Source organism: Athene noctua, chromosome 7, assembly GCF_965140245.1.
Source record: "Athene noctua chromosome 7, bAthNoc1.hap1.1, whole genome shotgun sequence".
In the NCBI taxonomy this organism is placed as follows: Eukaryota; Metazoa; Chordata; class Aves; order Strigiformes; family Strigidae; genus Athene; species Athene noctua.
The window spans coordinates 968,312-989,275 of NC_134043.1; the positions used below are offsets into that span (position 1 = coordinate 968,312).

A 20,964-nucleotide genomic window follows, 5' to 3' on the forward strand; every position below is an offset into this window, starting at 1 on the left:
GTCAGCAAATTTTTATTCTGGATTAGGCGCAGCCTCAAAGCACCCAAATGTATATTATAAGATGACAAATTTGATACTTCGGCCCTTCAGAACCACTTTATTCATCTAAGAAATTGAGGTTTGGTGGAGCTTTGAGAGTTTTTTGATTTTTTCACTGTAAAACACAATTTCTTTAAATTCTGCACAGTCTCATAAGGAAAGCAAAAAAAGGCCAGATTATAATAGCACAAACAAGTAGTTTCACCAGCAGCAAAACTTCAAGTCTATTTTTGATCTACTGAAACAGCCCGAGTCCTGCCACCACTGCAGCTCTTCCTCTGAAGGAGAAGTGTCAGGAGTCTCTCCCTGACTTCACCAAACCTGTATGAATAAACAGTGAGTACGCAATCTTCTTTCCCCTCTAAACTGCTCTTTGAGAATTTGTACATTCCCTTTTTTTTTTTCACCCCCTTTTTTCCTCTATTACACTCCTCTGTTCCCAATATGCAGAGCGTGGGTTTGCTTCCCATCGCTTGGGAAGGCAACAAAACCCACCAGAGCCACCTCTTGGCCCCCCAGCGCTCCGCGCTGTGCCGACGTTCTCCACCGAGAGGCCACGTGGTACCTTGGTGCTTAATGTTCAGATTTAATGCAACACTGTTTAAAATAATTATTCGTCCAAGAAACTTGAAGACTAATTTTAAGGCTATCTTGTAAATGCACATCTTTGGAACGCTGCAGTAGTAAATAGCTATGAAACATCCAAACTATTTATTTAATTGGAAAAAACTTCAATAGATTATAAATAGATTTCAAGTTATAGTGCTCTTATGAGAAGTGTAATTACAGTTAAGAGAACCACTTCGTTCCTCTTGCATGCTCCTGGGATCCCTTAAAACAGTCTAAGGGATAGCTTATGATAATGCAAAAGTGAATCTGCATTACTTCCATGGATGCTATTTACAGCAGCTCTTGTTACAGTATACAAAAAAATACCACATCATCCCATAAAAAATTTTGCTTCTGAATAACCTCTTATTTCCTCTAGACCTTAAAAATAAGAGAGAGAAGATGCAGTCTCCATCAGAGGTAAGTAAAAATCAAGTCCCCATCCTTTAAAATTTCACCCTACTCCCAAATAAGAACATACACGTATATATTCCTGCATATATATACTTTTTTTTTTTTTTCATTCTGCTGGGCTCTGTATGAGACAACGTGCAATTATCAACATATGCTTCTGCCAGAAGCCTCATAAATACCATCCGAGTCCAGTGTGTTTCAAGAGTCCCTCCTACTTCTTCCGAGTACAAAAAGCCCCTATTGATAAGCTGATGAACAGTGTAAATGCAGTTCTAAAAAGGGAAAAGAACTACGTTTATAATCAATGCTGTGTGAAGACCCTTCTGGTTGCCAAAAGGTCAGAAACTACATCTTCAGGTAAAAACTAACTAGAACTGTAGCACTACTGAAGTAAATCAGTATTTAAGCTATTTATTCTTTGGAGGGCTCCTCCAAGCCTGCAAGGACTCTATGGCTTTTTGCCCTATCCTGAACACATCTGACATTCTGATATCATCTGGCTAGCCCCACTACCAACAAAGTTTTATCAAACTTTCTGCCTCAGAAGGGAAGTGGAAGAGGACTGGAGAAGGAGGAATACCAATCTAATTAAAAACACATCACGTAACAGCGCACAAGTCAAAGATAAGATATTATCTGGAAAGAAAAGATATTCCACCGTCTAGATATGCCAAGATAAGCGAGTGCACCAGGAAAGCAGTTATGGCAGCATGCCCTGGTACTCTCAGTGAACTTCCCAGCATTTAGAATTTGTACAAGTTGGGTATTTTTTCAATCCTCTTTGGGGATGTAACTTGCGTGACATTTGAAAAGACTGAGCTACAGCAGGTTGGGTAAAGCTCAAGACACCTGTACATCAACACAAGCACTAATATTCCAGACAAGCAAAGTTTCTGTAAAGCCAACCCAGCCTTCACCAGTTTTGCTTCCGACTGCCTTGTGCCTCTGCAGCACCCGAAGGGACAGAGTCAGCTCCTTGGCTGGGCGGCTCTGCTGCGGCACCTGCTGCTGTACAGCTGGGCGAGGGCCTTATCACCAGAGGTACTTCACAAAGCAAGGCAAAAAGGCTCATCTGTTCTTGCATTGCAAACAAAAGTGACACTTCCCAAACGTGAATACGCAGGAATGCTTCTGAACACGAAAACTGCTACTTCTAGAGGGCTGCAATGAGTTCTGTTAAATCATCGTCCTATATTGAATGAACATGAGAACACTTGCAGGAAGCAGCTTTATTCTCTCCCACGCAGAATGTGTGTGTTATACACAAACATACCTAAAACTAGCTGATACAATAGATTAAATAACTCGAGCTGGAGGCATTTTTCCTCTCATGAATTTATAACCCTTTAAATAAAGGGATTTTAACAGAAACCATTCATGTCTTGCAGCAGTCTCTAGTATTTCATTGTAATTACAATGGCAGAGCAACCAATTTTCCTGGTGATACAAAAAGTAATAGATCCAGGCCTCACCCAACCCAGTGCGAGAACCAGCAGCCAGATCCCCCAGATAGGTTTGAAGTTGTTTGCACGGGGAAGTGCTACAGCAAACCATTTAACATTACCCAAATGATCTCATTTTCTTAGCTTACAATGCCTCAGAAGAGGGGTTCAGTCCGAGAAGTGTACAGCAAAATCATGCAGAGCTGGAAAGCTGTAGGGAATCACTAGAACGTGTTCACATTTCACCGTACCTACCAGCCAAGAAAGCTAACATATCCTCTTCTACATCAAGTTACTGTTGTGAAAGACATCATTTATCTACCAAATTAATGCTGAAGAGGCAAGTTGAAGCCTTCGAGTTGTTGTTCTTCCCTTTAGAAAGTCAACGTATGTGATCTACAATTGCACACTCGTGTTCCTCCCCCCTCGAAACACATCACGACGCAATAAGGGAAGCACAGAAAGGCAACTTACCATCATAGTAGACAATAGCTCCGACAAGCTCATCTTTGCGCAGCATTGGGAAGAGCTCCAAGGCCCGTGATTTGCTAAGGACGTAACTACTTTTCAGACACTGACTTCCTGCCACGAGGTCATACAGTTTTATTCCAAACCAGTAGTATGGCAACTGCCACCATCTGTGGGGAAAAAAAAAAAATTCCCTGTGAAGTGAAATTAAAAAATAAATTGAAAGCACGCGCACACTGTTATTGTAACACAGAAGTTGTGAAGTAACACAGTATGTTGTGGGACACTGGCTCTCCTTTGTACTGTCATACGAGTTCACGGTATCACAATGTAAACATGCAAGAACTTACGTATTGCTCACCACCATTTTCAGCCGATTACTCACTGCAGCTAGTCAAGCAGATTCGAGGCTTTATTTATTCTAGAATTAGGATCACAAACTGGCTTTTTGTACTTCAGCATCAGGTGAGATATTAAAGCTCAGTGCTGAGGGAAGAAGGGGGCTGCGTGTGCACTGGAAGGGTTCCCCAAAGGCCTATCTCGACTAACGGCTCCCGCACCAACAGGGCCAAATAGATGCAGCTGATCGCAGGAACTCCAGTTACTACAAGCCCCTTCTACCATGCCAGGAGTAAATCTGTACATTAAGACCACTCAGCAAAACCTCACTGCTCTGAGTAGCCTGTTAGAGTGAGTAACTGTTCTTAGAGCTCCAGCATCCCTAACGCCCTGCTTCCACACCAGGCAACATCTCACCGCCTGCAGGACCACACTCCTGACAGGTTTAAAGACAAGCTTGGAAGGAGGCACCTGGAACCTTCTCCGGGGAAACGGCCTGCTTGTCGAAAGCAGTGGTGAGGGGAGGTGTTCTAGCAGAGCTTACTTGTAAACAGGGAGCATTATCGGCAGAGGAGCTGAGAGGTGAGGAGCAATTTCAAGCAGATTTGCGCGCTCCTCGAGTGCTTCTTTCACCATCTTGTACTGAAAAATAGAAGCGAGCACGTGAATCCCACACTCAATTCTGTCTCCGTGTGTGACGTTTAATAAGAAACAGTTTATCAGAGCAAATACTTTGCATAATTTTTACTGTTCTTTCAAACATGCAGAGATTTGCTGAAAAATTCAACGGTTAAGGAAAATGTTTCCCAAGAAAACATAATTTCACTAGTTTCATTTTGGTGTCTTGGCAGATCAGGTGAGCATTTTTTTGATCTGAGCCTAAAGCACAGCCAGGTGTGTTACTCCTGACTATGGGCACTTAAGGGGGGTCAGAACTCATCCCACAGTGCAGCTTCTGTGCCACTTCCCACGACTAAATCCCACACTAACTCTGAGCTGCAAATGCAGCAGTGTTCTTCTCCAAATCAATCAATATGAATCAAGATGAAGTTGTTCTTTGGCAAAAAAGATTCATCTCTAGAGCTGGGTAACTGCATGTTTTATATATTTTTCCCTGAGAAGTCACCGCTTCTGAAGCGGTATTATAACCATTAAAACACACTTCAAAAGTTAGAGAGGTTTCAATGAGAAGACAAATCAATTTCTCAAAACAAGAATATCATGCTTCCACCAACACAAGAATACATAAAAGCATTTATATATAATCACTCATTTACCCTCTTTTCTTTCCCCATTTCAGAATAAACAGGATGACCCCTCACTCCCCCAAATTCTGATCATGACAGGCAGGAAGTTCTTTTTATTCTGAAGCCAGCCCTGCCTCTGCCTGCCTTCCCCTAATTACACAGACAGTCATTAGATTGCCCATAAAAGAATTTAGCAAAAGGCAGCAGAAGCAATTCTGCTAGTCTGGAAAGCTCCACTGGAGAGGACACTTTCTGTGTGCAGTGGCTGTGGAATACAACTGTCAAGTACTGAAAAAATAAAAAGGAGACTTGGATATAATTGGGATAGGGGAAGTGTCTACTAGCAATTTTTGCTTAACAACCAGCATAAACAATTACCTGCTCAAAATCCAACTTCATGATGGCCTTCTGAAGATATCTCACTCCACCATGGATCAATTTAGTACTCCTGCTGCTGGTCCCTGATGAGAAATCATCTCTTTCTAGAAGGGCTGTTTTTAGTCCTGTGTTACCAGAAAACGAAATTAACTTCTTAAATTACACAATTTGTATGTAATTCATTAAAGACACTTCTCTAGGGTAGAGACAATCACAAGAAAAATTACTCTGTACATGGATAAATTTGTATTCAAAGTGTAGTGCACTGTCTATATTGTAATGAAAAATTTTAGCCTCCTTCCTAAGGGAAAAGTCAAAACAGAACTTAAACAGAAGCACATTAAAACCTGGATATTTCACAATAGAAAGGCATTACAGTACATTATAGGGGCCATGCTCCCTCAAGCAAATGATAGTTCGTATTCACAGCAGGAACAGAGTATTTTCATGACTACTTTTAACCCTTTGCAGCAGAGTGCTCTGAACCTATCCCACGGACAGCCTGAAAAGCGTTCCAGAGGCAGCCAGCTGGCATCGGCGTCTGCTTAAAGGGTGCCCAAAGCCAGGGCAGAGCCAGCCACGGGCACCCTGGGGCAGAGCTCACCAGAGAACCACACACACACACAGAGCAGTCGTTGTGAGACGTTACTAAGTATTTCAGAAAAAAGCTGACGTGAGAGCGCGCCCACATGTGTCCCGGCACCGTCTGACCAGCACAAGGAGGGAGAAGCACCTGGCTCGCGGATGGTCACCCAGAGCCAGAACACAAAGGGCTTTACAGCCAAACCTGACAGCACTTGTTCTACCAAATGCTTGGAACGGGGCTGGCACATCTTTTGCACAAGTTGTGTTCCCAGTCACCCTGGAGGATGGGAAAAAGCTCTCCGGGGGTGAAGGCACGCTGCTGCACGTGGAAACCGCGTACCCCGTGCTGCCCACACGGCAAGGACGCGGCAACCTTTCACTTAAAACCTCTGTGGAAGGACAACCTGCCTTACAGAAGTTAGCTCACGGCCCCCCTCCGGGCTGGCTGAATTTTAAAGTTAGGCAGGCAAGGAAAAGAGTGAATGAAATTCAGCAACAACGCTACCAAACCGACAGCAACAGCATGGCAACGCACACCCATGGAGCAGAGCACCGCCTGCCCCAGGAGCTGTCCCTGCCCTCGCCCTCTCCGAGGGGTGCTGCATGCTACTGCCTGGTGAACGTCCCTCTGAGCGTCTGCTGGTCTCCCAAAACTTTTATGTCCTTAAAAATAATCTAATTATGACTGGTAGCTTCCAAAGATCAGAGTAATTTATTTTTGTCAAATGTGACTGAAGATTAATGGATACAATCAGAAATAATTTGGTGAAGATACATCAAAGACATGAAAAGCAGAATTTGTTGTTAAGCGAAGCAAACATAATACAAGAGCAAGTTCCATGAATGAACAGCAACAATACACAATTCATTAACCAAATGCCTAGGAATATTTCACACTTCAGAAATCTACTGATATAATCAGAATATCTAGCAAAAGGACAAACACAGATTAACTATAATAATTTCTGTATGCTTTACAACTGCATTTTCTACCACAATATGGCAGAGGCAGAAGTGAAAAGATCCCAACAAAATGTATTTAACAGCACATCAACACATGAAAATAAGTAACAACCACATCTGAGTTTGTATCTCCCAACAGTGCAGACCTTACTGCTTAATCTACTTCAAAATTATCAAACTACCAAACACTCCTGGAGTCAGGTTTGCATCTTATTTCTGAGGTATATCTACAGGTTAAAGAACATGAAGAACTTCATGGCTATCTATTATGTTTTACACTATAAATTTTTTTTTTTTCCATTTTAGGTCCAAAACCAGAAACTAGGTCTATGCACACAGGAGCCACAGAAGGTTGGTTCTCTCTCTCATTGGCTGATGGTACTGAAAATAAAACATTGCAAGACAAGCTTTTCTTAGAAATCTTTTACACAGCTTTTTGGACAAAAAGATGATATTCTGGGGGAATATAGTATTTTAATAGAACAAGAGCTGATGCTACAGCCTCTTCTGCAGAAACAGTACCCATGCATTCTCCTCTCTGTAGTTGAAGATCTGCTGTCATTAAACTTGTAAAACGACCTATTCTCTTTGAAACCTGTCAAATTCGATTAGAACCTGCTGCCCAGTTTCAAAGTTGCTGTGCGAGGTGGGTGACGCAGACCCTGGGCATTAGTGCCCTGCTTTTTCAGCCCCTGAACAGAGCTTTTCACAGGGCTGATGGCCTGCACGAGCTACTGGGCAACAGCTGACTATCACCACACACGTCCTGTACTCGGGCAGAAGCCAGGTAAAAAGCATTAGCTAGACTCATTTCACCTTGAGTTTTCCCCAAGTTAAGGCTACGTGTAAAGCTAACATCAGTTCTGCTGCTTCTAGTAGCTTCTTAAACCAGTTACTCAGCTCATCCCCCAAAAGAGGGGAGATGGGAGCACAGATCTACCACGTGCACCCTCTGAGTGACGGGCGCCGGTACCTCTCACTGGAAATGCAAACAGACCTCCCCAGACCTGCCGTGTCCCGAGCAGCTCCAGCACGTGGCTGAGGCTGCAGATACCTCACGATGTAAGAGACAAGAGCTGGAGACCCACGATGCCTCGTCTAGAATTCACGTTTGGCCCTTTCAAAGCATTTGCTAAAAGTGCTGCGCAAGTCTTGTCTTCCTTCTGCTGCAGATGTTCTCCTGCACGGACAAGTGAAATGTGACTATAAACAAACCCACTAGTGAGCAGCAACAGAGAGTGAGCATCCAGCAAAAAGGTTTCTGTCAGACAACAGCACACAAGCACCCAGACAAGGAAGGCTCTGCCGAAACAACCACCTCTTCTCCACGTTCATTTTCGCTTCCAAGAACAAAGTTTTATAACCAGGCATGCAGAGTGCACCGTCTCCATCTTCAAGTACTTCTGCAAAGCCAATCTGATAGATTTATTCTAAACCATGTAATCCAAGAACACAATTAAATTTTCAAGTCTTACCTCTAGTGACTGCATCTAAAGCACAGCCACATCCTGTTGCTCCTCCGCCTATAACAAGGACATCAAATTCACCCGTGGTTTGCAGTGCCAAAATCTGTTGTTCTCTTGTGGGAAAATGGTTCTTTATTGGAACAGTCACAGCTTCTGCAGCTTGAACATGCACAAAGGTACCCTACAAAGATTAAAAACAACACAGAGGATCTGTATTTGTTGCGTCCACACACACACACCCCCAAATCACAGCATCTTCTATAACCACACAGGTTAACGCAAAGACTCCCAATCACTTTGCCTATATTTAATAACAGTAATATTGTATTAAAACAGCATGGAGCAACAAACAGTACTAAAACCATAAAGAGCACACATTTACTTCACCTTGCCTACTTCAATATAATGCTGTACTCAAGTGCTACTACTTACATTAATTATTTCTAGGAATAGTCTTCCGCTATGTCAGATGTCACAGGAGGCTCGGGAAGTATTTTAATAAACAGACACATGGTTAGGCTCTCAACTCTCTACCAAAAAATCCATCAAAGCAAAGGACTTAAAGATGAATGTATATTTCGTATGTTAAAATTGATTACTCGTACAGTGGCATTAATCTAGGCTCAAATTTGATCAGGTTCATGAGATGATGTGGTTTACTGTCAAATATAGTATACTAAAAGAAACACTATTTCCACATCCTTTTGAAAACCCTCTAAGCAAAGCAATCTATATCCTACAGCATGCTAAAAGACGGCTTTTCTTTAAAGTGACAAAACTTCACCATGTGGCAGTTCCCAGACACGTTCAGATTCTACTGGAAAGGTCTGAGGGCCTCCCCAGTACTCTGCCCGGTATTCCACGAGCCACTGCCACTCCCCATCTAGTGACCGTGGTGAGAAAGGCTGATGTGCTTGCTCAGTCAACCCACACAGACCATGGTTTCAGTGTTGTTTTAACAGAAGAGAGCCTTCAGAAACTGGTTAACGTGAATTTAAACTGAATTCTGAAAACTTTCACAGTCACTGGAATCCCCAAACCATATTGCTGGTCATATACTTCATCACGTGTGTCACAGGCACCATCGCTGGGGGTTCACACTCACTGCGTTTTATCCACAATGGGCTGCAGGCAGGTATCACAGGGATTCAGACAGTTAAAGAGGGTGCAAGATCACAGAAGTCACACTTGCTTTCTCTTTGCTTTCAGCTCCAGCTTTTTGTTCCAGCTCTTTTCCCCCCAAGTTTGCTTCATTCACCACTGTCCCTCGCTCTGCACAAAACTAGACAGTGAATTTCTCTCACCACTGGTTTTTGAGGCCCGAAGGACCCACGTGTTCCCCAACAGAGTAGTCACCCCTGTGTACGTGTGCCCGGCAGACAAAGCACCGTGTTCACCACGTAAGAAGGGGCGTCGAGGTGTGGCCACCACGCCAGAACACCCGCAGCACGTCCCAGCGGGGCAGCAGACCCCCCCCACGGCCTTGAGAACATCACTTGAGCCAGGTCTTCAGAAATAACCAGATGTTGGTGCCCTGAACTTTGCCTGATTGAGGAGTGCTTTTATTAGAACCTAGCGCTTCCAAAAGGAACTGCCTCAACCACTACCGATTTGAAATATGTACGTGAAAACAAACGCCTACGCTACCCAGACCAGAAGAACTAATTGGCCAATTCAGAATGGATCAAAGTAAACAGACAGGAAATTAAGAATTAACATTTTAAGACTTATCCTGAAAATCATAAACAGTTTCAACACAAGAAAAACCTGTTTAAACTCTACGGTCTAAGGTCTGAAGATGGTCCTATCTTTAGTCCAAATGGCCATCTTAACTGATGTCTTAACTGATATAAGCTTGTGTCCAGGTCTAGACAGGAAAGAGTAAACTAATACAAATTCGAGTGACAAAATACAAATAACTACTTTCTTACTACCATCTGAAACAATCTGTCTACCCTTACAATGTGCAAGGGAGCGCTCTCATTTAAGTTTGTATTTCCAAATGTTCCTTGAATAAACTGAATACGGTAAGTCGTTCTGTTATTCGTGTAACTTCAGTGCTTACTGCACTGTTAACCCAGGATTACAGTTGCCCCCAAAAGGGTTCCTGACAAGCCCCATCCTGCTGCAAACTCACCGCCACGAGGCACCCATCCCCTGCCCCGTGCTCTGTCCCTGCTCACCCCACATCCTGAATTTCCCAGACACTCCTAGAAAAATCTCTCTGCTAATATAAGCCACCTCCAGGTTTTAGGAGCTTAACCACTGTTCTTGGCATCCCGGGGAGGGAATAGACACCTGCCACACGAAAACAGCTTGGCTGACACAAGGTGAGTCGGCCGCTTGCCCAAAAGGGTTTCCGTGCGCCGCCACCCAACCTGTGCAGTTCCTCTCCGGCGAGCAACTCGCTGGCTGCCACAGAGCTCTGCAAGCAGGCACCTGACTTAAAGGTAAAAGCTGTTCTTGCCACGTGTCCACTGTAAATTAACAGCCAAACCAGCCATGCACGAGAAGCCTGAACTCAGATTATATGGTGCATGCAACCTCAATATTTTTGTTCCAAATTATTTGCTCATTCTTCAGCAATATTATTTCTCACTGTCCCCATCACTGCTATACAACTGGAAATAAAATCTAATAACTAGTAGCCAGATCTAAAGGAAGCGCACATTCAAAAGATAACTAATGATCAAGTTCATCCTGTAATCATGGATAATATAGATGCAAGTAGCTCATGCAAATTACTCAGCAACCTCCTTCACTGCACGTGTGCTACAATTCAGTCAATAAGGAAAGTTGGACACTTTATATTAAGGATTTTTACCTTCCCGGAAATAAAATTAAGATTTAAACCAGCCAGTTTGGCAAATCATGACCCAGGCTATGGTCATACCACTGATTTTTCCCAAACACAGCACTCGTGGTGTCCGCTGGGGTCCCCCCAGCCCAGCAAGTGCCTGGGCACGGTCTCACCCGCGTGAGCGCCCACATTAAGCACTTGACCAACTGTGGCCCAGGCTTAGTCACCAACTGCAAACGCAGAGTAACAAAAGGTCTCCTAATTAGAAGCTTGTTTAAACCCACCGAAGCCTCAAATAGAGGCAGAGGCGCTGCCAGCCCCGGGAGCTGAAGGAGTTTGGAGACGCAGACAGACAACAGCTAGGTGAATCCTGATGAACCTCCTAGGCCCCGGCCCCCCCCACTCACAGGGGTTTACAACCTGGGCAGAGGTTGGCACTGCAAAGAAATTCGCTTCCACATTATTCTTCTGACCAACGAATTCCGGACATGCCCACTGACTTTTGCCTCTTGCCCCACTCTCTCCCCAGCCTACTCGCCTCTAGCAGCGCTCAAAACTTTGACATCCCCCAAAACACGGCAGAGACTTCGACATCCCTGAAGCATGCGCACTGATGCGGCTCCAGAACATGTTTTCCCAGGGACACGAGGAGGGGGTTGCTGGGAGGATCCGGCCATCCCTGCCTTCACTCCTTCCTCCACGGCTGTGAAGACCACCCTCCTGCCCCGTGCTCCTGCAGGGCTCTGCTGGGACCCCCCAGCAGCGGCTCTGCACAGCCTCCCCTCCCGACAGGGGACCCGAAGCAGCACAGGAAAGGTTTTTTTCTTCCTTGAATACCTGAAAACTGCAACAACGCTGCAGGTTTCTGGGCTGCGTAGGAAGCGTTACTGCCTGGCCTCCTGCACAGCCTCCGGCGTCTCCCGGGCAAGCTGCTGCATTAAACAGGGTTGTAGTGCCGCAGCGTTGCAGGGAGCACAGCCAGGCAGCTGATTTCCTGGCTCCCCCAAACACCACCCTGGGACTGGGAGACAACAGTGACGAGAAGGAAACTGCGAAGACCAAAACCACCCGTGGCTTAGTCTTCATGTGTTTTGGTTGATCCAAGTTCAGCTACATATACTCAACTTCCTGAAACTTTCAAAAAGTAAAAATCCCCCGTTTCAAAATGAGTTTTGCACTGGTTCCAGACACGACTTCTTCAGCAAAACAAGCGTTTTCAAAGTGCACAACTTAACTTCAGGAAAACAAGGGGATGCGAGAAAAACAAAATTCAGAGTTCAAGAACTACTAGCACCATTTGGGTCTGACTATATTTTTTTGTTTGGTTTTTAAACCCATTAAGTACAACAAATGGCTTACAGTAAAGCACAGAGCAGCCTCCCAAGCAGATAGCCACTGGTAGAGCAAGAGCATGGAGATTAGCACTGAAATATAAGCAAAGCGATTAGCGCACTAGGAATTGATATAGATATGATTCATCTTGCTGTCAATTAAATGTGAGAGTGAAGAAAAGCTGCATACAGGGATTCCATCTGCAATAACGTGATTAGTTTGGCAGTGAACAAGTATGTTTACTGAAATAAGCAATTGCTGTTTATATCTACAATTTCTCAGGCAAGAGTTCCTTGAATGGTTTTGATTACACTCTTAGCGAGAAGAAATTTAGTTTGGCAGTTTGAATTTAATCATGAAGTTATAAAGTGATCTAGTAATCCATAAGCAAGCATTCCTGTTAATTTGCTAATGTAAATCTCCAGGTAGGTTTGCAAAGTCAAATTCATCATCCTTGTTCATTAAAAAAAAGAGGAAGTAATTTAAAAAAAACCCAAAAGCAGGCCCCGATGCATTATCATATCATCACACTCTACTAGATTCACCCCGATGAACAATTCCTACTGACCAACAAGGTACTTACAGACCAGGAGGGAAGGATTGCTGGGTGAGCACAGTGAGGAAAAGATGGGAATCTCTTACAACTCCAAAACAAAGCAGTGCTCTTTGCCTTAATGATGAGGAGGGGGGTGGGAAATCATGCGGGGTCTCCAATTCAAACTTGGCACATCAAAGAACACCCACATCATATCTAGTACTAGCTCACTTGCCTCGATGCATTCAAATAAGGCACAAAAAGCAAGAAAATTCAGTCAGCATTGACAGGAAGCACGAGAAACTGGTATTTCCATTTCTCTGTCACTGTCAGTGCTAGAAGCGCCAGTGAGGCAGCTAGCGAAGGCTGGTGGTATCACCGCTGCCATTCAGGCACCCGAATATTTGAGGGCAAATCAATCCATTATGTACAGAGCCTGTGTATTTTATGTCACAGAGGGGTCCACCTTCATCTCGGATGCAATTGTTCTTTTCAGGAGCTCATGACTGGTGGTCAGCGTAGCGTACATGGATTGAACAGCTCCTGGGTTGTTGAAGATGAAATTCATTTACAGCAGTAGCACTGAAAAAAAAAATGTCAGAGTCTATGCACACTTACGCTTTACCCAAAAACTGTCTAGGAGGGACTAGCTCCTTCAGACCTCAGCACTACCTGCTGTCAAGAGCTCCCCAACTGACTCCTCTTCTCTGGAAAAGGGTTTTTCTTTTTAATCTAGCCAAAAGCCCCCTCGCCAGCCTTACGTGTTTGCCCTCCACAGCTGAAGTCACGAAGGCTGCAGAGAAAGCTTCACCTGCTTCCGTGAGGGTAATGGTTCCTCAGCACCAAAACCCACTCCTGTGTGTTTACTGGAAGAGGTTTTGCTTGAATTAGTGTCATTCCTATTTATTCCCTTACACATAGCATTAAGCTAACCAAGTTTATTAACTCAGCAAATATCCATTGATCAGGCTACTATAAAAGACACAGAAGTGCAACATTCATCTATCAGTTTATGAGTTAAACTCAACCGCTCTGTCACGTCAACACGTGTTCCCATCCTCCCTTTGCTCAGCAGGAACCGTGTGTTGTCAAAAAACCCAGCACACAAGGAGGACAATTTACCAAACCCCTCGTACTGCCGCATATGCCACACGTGGATATATATTCTCGGGTTATATTGCCTCGACTGCAGCTGCAGAAACGTGCTCCAAATGTCAGCACACGTGTGCGTGTACAGAAAAATAAACTGGAATAAAAATCTTGAAAACCGGAGCAGACCTGAATCAGTGGGGTGTTTTATTTCCAAGGTGAGAACACTTTACTGCTGGTTCCAGACAACCAGGCTAACTGTGCCTTCTCCTCAGTCAGGCCCCGACCCTCAAGCCCAGCAAGGACACTTAAATTTCCACATTGGGAACTGCCAACACTCACCCCTTTTAGAAGGCAAAGCACTCACAAATCCCAGTGACCTCCTGCCCATTCAGCAGGGCAAGATCTTCCCCACCCTTCAGCGTGTCCCTTGGAACTCCCCGGGACAGGCAAGCTTCCCGGAAACACCGAACACCAGCGGAGAGAACATGGAAAACAAAGACAGACAGATCACCCAGACAGCGTGTTCAGGATTATCAGCCAGCCCAGGTCTTTATTCCGTGACTGGGTGCCCCCAGTTCCAGGCTGCTCACCACAGCACAGACATCCCGTCCCTGTGTGAAGCGACACAAACACGGGTAAAAAACTGAGCGTTTTATTTCTGTCTTATTATGTGATGGATTCTGTTCTTGAAATAACAACAGATTTCCTACAGCGTGTAGCCAATTAGTGCACATCTTGGGGCAATATACTTCTCTGGCAAAGGAAGACAAGATCTTTGCCCTAGCAGATATTTGATTGGCAGGCATTATTAAAAAGAGGACACTTGGGCTGGGGGACATGCCCACAGCTTAGATATGTCAACACGACAAATGGACTGTCCTCCTTTGTGTCAATCCCTCCAGTTATGTTCCACCTGCTGCCCTATATTAGGTGTTTAAGGCAGCAGCTTTAAGGGACATCACGTGGGAAATGTGCAAGTGAGTACAACATGGAAACAACACGCTGTTCACTTGACAGATCCATTTGCTTACACATATGCTGGCAATTTTCAGATCCTTTGTAGACCGATCCTACACAATAGGTTTAGAAATTGCGGGACAAGGGGTTCTTTCATTTCAGCACCATGATCACCTTCTGTAAACTCTGGGTTTTAATCCATCTCTGGAAATTCATAATGGTCATCCAATAGCCATCCATTTCCTGAAAAACAGGAGTTCCCTGAACTCTGGAATACTGCATATACAACAAGTGAGCTATCCAGATCCCTCTTCCTTTCCAACTCCTTCTCTTATTTAACAGTCCTAAAATCTGAAGCTGCCATTTCTGACAGTAATGAGGCCAGATTGTAAAATCCTGTGAAAAAGACTCCAGAGAGAGTTAGAAACAGTATTATCAGCTAGGTGCAAGACAGGCAGCCCAATGGGAAGCTCACTTTAAATGCTAGGTTTTATTTTCTGCAAGATTTTTTTCTTAAGCCATAAGGATCCTGGCTTATCCACTTTCCAGCTAGGTTCCCCAGAAATGACTCATCTCATTTGCTTCACCAGTACCTCAGCTGCTGCTCCTCCTCCCCACAGAAGCAGACAGAAGATTCACATTATCATTTCTTCAGACGTAATGCACACCTTCACGGAGCTCAGCGCAGACCGTCTCCCATCACCCACTGTTTTACCTTCAACTAGACCATTAAGAACCACTTCTGTTCCTATTTTCAGTTTGCCCAATTTGAATGGCAACTTATAGTAAATGTGTGGTAACTAAAGTAGTTCACAGAGTAACAGCTTGTCTAGATAAAGAGCCGATTGATTACATTTCTAAGGTGAGAAGCAGAAAACACTACGCAAAATGAGCACCTGCTAACCTAGCTGCTCAGACTGGTACCACCGCAAAGGAGCTCCTTGGGCGTAAGATTTTCCAAACCCAGACTAAGAGAAAATCAGCCAGAGCTCTGACTACACCTACTTCAACCCTTTTACGGAATGCTGATCACAAATATTTTTGGCCAAACGCGAGGTGCCAGCCTCAGCCTGCATTTAATACCAGACCTTACACACGTCTACTAGGGCCAGACGTGGTTATTTTCTAAAACTCTGACGTACAGCACAACAGCATTAAAATTATGGGCATTTGGGCATTTATTTGCTTAAGACAAAGAGTAGTTGTTGATTCACACCAGCTCTGCCTAAAACCAGCCCACAACTCACATTCCTTTTGCCAATTTCTCCTTGGCTTCTGCACCGAGAAGCGAGTTAAAGAGCAGGTGACTCTGGCTCACCTCGGAGGAGCAGCCACGCCAATGAGATCTATTTTCTGCAGCAGTGAGAATCAATACACAAACTGACACTGGAATCTACTGCACCTCTTTCTGCTACCACTACTTTAATTTAACAGTAAGCCTCCAACGTCACCCCTCGCTGCTCGGGGAGCGTGTCCTGCCTGCGTGCCTTGACCACCTGGAAGAAGCACCGCACTGTGTCCAAGCTGAGCCACGCCGAGAGAGGCCAGTGCCCACCAGAAACACCCTGAGCCTCGCCACAGACTCCTTCAGCACAGATCCTACTGTCAGTTTTCAGCTTTTTGATCAGAACAAGAACTGGCACCATGGCCATTTTGAAGCTGAGATTTTCAGAGGTTGTGCTAGTGGTTTCACGTCAAGCTTGCAAGTTTGAAAATACCGTCCAAACTCTTCTTAGTGCTTCTGCTTCAATCAGTGCTTTCCGCTCCTCCTGCAATGAAGTAAAATCCCTAGTAATAGACAAAGGTCATTTCTTAAAACATGAAAAACGATTTACAAGAATCACACTTCCCCACTGGTTGAAGACCTACAATAGTGAAACATCATTTAATGCCACGTTCCAGATTTGCGCCGACCAAATCAAGCTGAGAGGCTCTTGGCATTCCTTCCCAAACAAAACTATTCGTATAAGCCTAACATACGCTCAAACAGATTTTAAGTTTCATATTTTATCAGAAATCATAATTAATACTTACGTGTTTGTTTCTATACTGAGAAAATTGAGAGAGGCCAAAAACTGTTGCTATGGCACCTCCTCCAATGAGAGCAGTTCCTTTCACTGCCTTCTGAAATGCCATTTTTTACTGTAAGAAAAGAAGATTAAAATTAATCGACACTTTTACCATGTTAGAATCTAGGCTACACAGAACAGACCATTTGTAGAAACTAACAACAATGTTGTGACAAGTTGAAACTTGGGGTCACAATGTATTAATTAGTGATTTTCATTGCAATATTAATAATTTCTAAACAAAGTCTAGACAGAGGCAAGCCAAAGTGCTCTGGTATTTGCTGTGAAAGCTGAACGACAGAAGAGTATTTAGATATACAAGTAGATATGTACACAGCCCCCCCATTTAAACTCTAAGCACTCATGTAAGTGACAAGTGCTTACAACGCTGTGGCAAAAGCCACAAAAGAACACTCTGTCGTCAGCCAGATGGCCACCAAATCCTCACCACAACAGAACAGCTGATCTGCTTGACAAGATCACCTTTAGCTACCCTCCCATCCCACTTCTACAATCGCATTTCCCTAACGACACTCCATCTTGCTTTCCAGCCTGGAACGCCGGTCCCTGTGCTCGCTGCACACCAGCAAAGCTCGTCCTACCCGGGAATGGTGGAGAAGCGACTCGCTGCTGCCAGGAGACAGGTCCCTCAGCCAGAGGCACCAGCAGAGGCACTGGACAAGATCGAGTGGCCTGAAGTAAGTGCAGAACTTTATCATCTAGCTACAGAGGGTTTAAAAGTAGCCCTATGTGGGTCAGGCAAATTCTTAAAAGACCCAGTGTTCAGATACTGAATGAAAAATTTGCATGGAACTGACCTGAATCTTAAGCAGGCACAACCTAATCCATCTCCCCGGGACCGCGGCAGCTCGCATCGCATTCGAAACACCACACAGAGACCCGAAGGGCTCCCGTCAGCGCCCCAAGCCCTCCGGCTCTGAAGACATCTTTGTCGCAGCCCCAGGTGCCCCAGCACTCCCCACACAAGAGATTTTGCACCGTTAAGGCTTACAGCAGAAGCAGGCAACGTGTACAAGCCCGTGCCAACACCGGAACACCAGCGGACTCACAACGCGGCGGGAGTGGCCCCGGGCCAGGAGCAAGGAGCCGCGGGGCTGGGCCGAGGGAGGCTCCGGTAGCCTCACCCACAGCCTGGCTTGGGGGCTTGGCCCTCACCCCGGCCCTGGCCCAGCTCCGGCACGGCGCCTCATAAACACTGTTAAACACGAAACGCTGTACGTTACTGTACGTCCACACCTATTTCATCCTCCTTCGCCCGTCAGTCCTTCCAGTGACCGTAACTGTTCTTTTTCCTTCATGCACCAAACGTGTTTAAGACACAAGCCAAGCCAGGAAGAAGAGAGTATAGATGTTAACTTCATTCCCTGTGCACTCTGCTTGCACCACGCTCAGCGTGGGGGGAAATCCCACTACCATTTGAGGTACAGATGTTGTACGTCTGCACTATATGCAAGTGATTGTTTACAGAAGGTCATGACTCAGAGCTTCCCACAAGTCTTTCTGAAGAGCAGCGTGTATGCTTAAAGATTCCCACCATAACAGCCTTGCTTGGTGCTTACGTAGAGTATCCCATTTTCTATTTACTTCATACTTCGGTTCAAAAAAGTCCAACTTCGTGTTTCCTTTATACCATGACAGGGAGGAATAAAAAGGAAAGGCAACTTCCCACAGCGAGGGAGTTTCTGAAAGGGAAGTTACTGTGGAGGCCTGGCCCCAGAAGCTACGGCACCTCCACGGAAACAGGGAGTAAGCACCGAGTCAGGGGTCTGGGACCTTGCTGCCAGGAACAGCAAGAGGCTGCACGACCGCCAGCAAGCACATGGCCTGCAGGTTTACCCACCAACCCCCAAGCCAAATAAAAAGTAAAACCTAACCATCAGCTAAACCCCACCACCTTAAATCTGTTAAGACAACCTTTTGTATTATCGCTTCTAGATACCTGAAGATGCCTACGGATACTCAGGCGACAGTAAGACAACGTGAAATTCAGTACTGCACAAGAATTAAAGCAGCAGCTGGGAAACTTGCACTGCCGTCACCACACTCATCGCCTCCTGCAAAATAGAAGAACTAAGACCATGAACATCAGCTCACATACCGTCTACAGCCACACGAAGCACATGGTGGTAGTGAACGCACACACCCCCCACCCAAGCACTCCACGCGTCTGCCATCAGGTTTCTTCAAGTCCCTAGAATAATAACTCATCTTTCAGACAGCAAACTGGTGGCAGACTTGAAGTAGTTTCACACACCTTACGCATCAGTAAAGGAAGAGCATGAAACCCTTGCAAGTGCCTGTTTTGGGAACACAATATGCTCTAGAATCCACGGGAGTTTAAAAAGAACAAATTAGCATCTTCCACCAAGCCGGCTTGCACGTCTGCAGAGATAGAGGCTTTGAAGAAAACAAATGAAGTGTATCCTCTCAATGTCACACCAAGTTCAGTGAGGAAGGGTGGCAGCCGAAACACAAATCCTGGCTTATCCCTGTTCAACTAAACTCTTCGCAAGTTCATTAACTATGAGCAAACTAACTGAGAGCCCCAGCTCAGCAGCTGGTGTCCAACGGCAAGCGCAGGCCGACGGGCTCCTAGCCCAGTGGTGAGCACCCGGCACCTTCCCCTGCACAACGAGGCTCCCCCCGCCCAGGGTAAGCCCAGCCCATGGCAGGGCAGGCTGCAGAACCAGGCGCACACTGAGCCTTGCTCCTTGTCCCGGGTCTTCTTAGGCCTTTCCCAAGACTTCTCTTTGAAGAGCAGGTACACGCCTACCACAGTCAGAGCAGCACGAGGTGTACACACCGCTGACTAAAACCCTCAGGGATCATCGCCTACACCAGTTTACTTAAAAAAATCTAGTTTCCCAGACAGCTTTGGAAAGAATCTATTTTGTTTTTTAAAACAAGGCAATCACAGTCTTAGGACTGCATGTTCTGCTGGGCCTCTTTAACAAGCCTGTTACCAATACTTCTAAAAAAACCCCAAGCCTCCAAGTTTTTAAAACTGAAGAAATAATGTGGCTATTTGACCTCTTTATGGGTTTTACATAACCTAGTTACAGGTTAAAAAACCCCTTACTGCATCAGCCTAAATCTAAAGTTTCTCTCACGGTGAATCACACTAGAATTATCACTGCATATATGAAGAAACAAACACAATAATTCCCCCCAAAGCTGTGTAGCAGATTTCTAAGTTGTTTGTACAACAATGCTGCACAAACTTAGGAAAGTAATTAGGAGAAATAAACTCAACACCACAATTCTGAGTTACATGGATAGCCTGATGTTATTTTTCAGTAGTCTGAAATATCTATCAGTAGTCTGAAATATCTATTCTTCTGATGACTTTTTTGTTTAAAAAAAAAAAATCAATATGGTCACATAGGGATAAAAGCTGTACTGGGCGAGTGCTGGGAAATAAGATAATGACTAATATTACACCTGCTCTTCATGTTCAGAGCGCTGCATCTCCTGCGTTTCCATCTCCCAACAGGCCTCTGCTAACAGCCAGCCCAGAGCCCACCGGCTCCCCGGTGCCTCCCGGCAGGGACAGCAACCTGTCACCTTCCCCGAGCCTCCACCCCAGCGCCGTGCTCCCACGGGCGAGAGGCAGCAACTCGCTCGGGATGCCGCGGGTTCTCCTTCATTAACTAGGATAAACACTACTTCTTCCAGATAAGAGAATTCGTTTAAACAAACAAACAGCAAAACCAACAAAAGCCCCCGTGCTCCCACAATGCTTACTTTGATCCAGAAAGCTTTGAAGCATCTGTCACCGGCTCTAACACAATACTAGAAAGGCAAGCAAACAGCTTTTATTTAACAGTTGCCGATACAAAATCTCTATTAGGAACCCAACAAACTCGGCTGCCAACTGCACACAGTAAATATTCCTTCATATGTATAAATAAAGGACAGCCAAGCTCCAGAAGTCAAACGACTATCAAAATCAAATGAAAGTTCAACTCAAAACTGGTTTCTTGAAAGTTCTGGATCAGATACAAAAATTTTCAGAATGGTGCCTATTTGTTTTGTCTTTTGGCATACTAACCTTTCCCACCTTCAAATTTCTACCAGTGAAACTTTAAGAAGAACCCAGCGCAAGCAGGGCGACGCCCACAGAGCTCCGCAGCACCCGAGCGCGCCGATGCCCAAGCACCGGGGGACGGAGCGGGGAGAGCAGGGGCAGCCGCTGCCCGCTCCCACCG

At 45.1% G+C, this 20,964-nt stretch overlaps 1 protein-coding gene across 1 annotated transcript in view; it reads right to left on the reverse strand.

Annotated features, from left to right (window-relative positions):
- The window catches only part of GPD2 (glycerol-3-phosphate dehydrogenase 2), a 61,332-nt gene that overhangs the window by 32,370 nt on the left and 7,998 nt on the right, over positions 1-20,964 (reverse strand). The window contains exons 2-6 of the mRNA XM_074911142.1: positions 16,701-16,808; positions 7,960-8,131; positions 4,937-5,061; positions 3,856-3,953; positions 2,979-3,142 (exon numbers count right to left, since the gene is read on the reverse strand). Coding sequence (XP_074767243.1) covers positions 2,979-3,142; positions 3,856-3,953; positions 4,937-5,061; positions 7,960-8,131; positions 16,701-16,802 — 661 coding nt within the window. The 5' untranslated portion in view covers positions 16,803-16,808. The remainder of the gene's footprint in view (positions 1-2,978; positions 3,143-3,855; positions 3,954-4,936; positions 5,062-7,959; positions 8,132-16,700; positions 16,809-20,964) is intronic.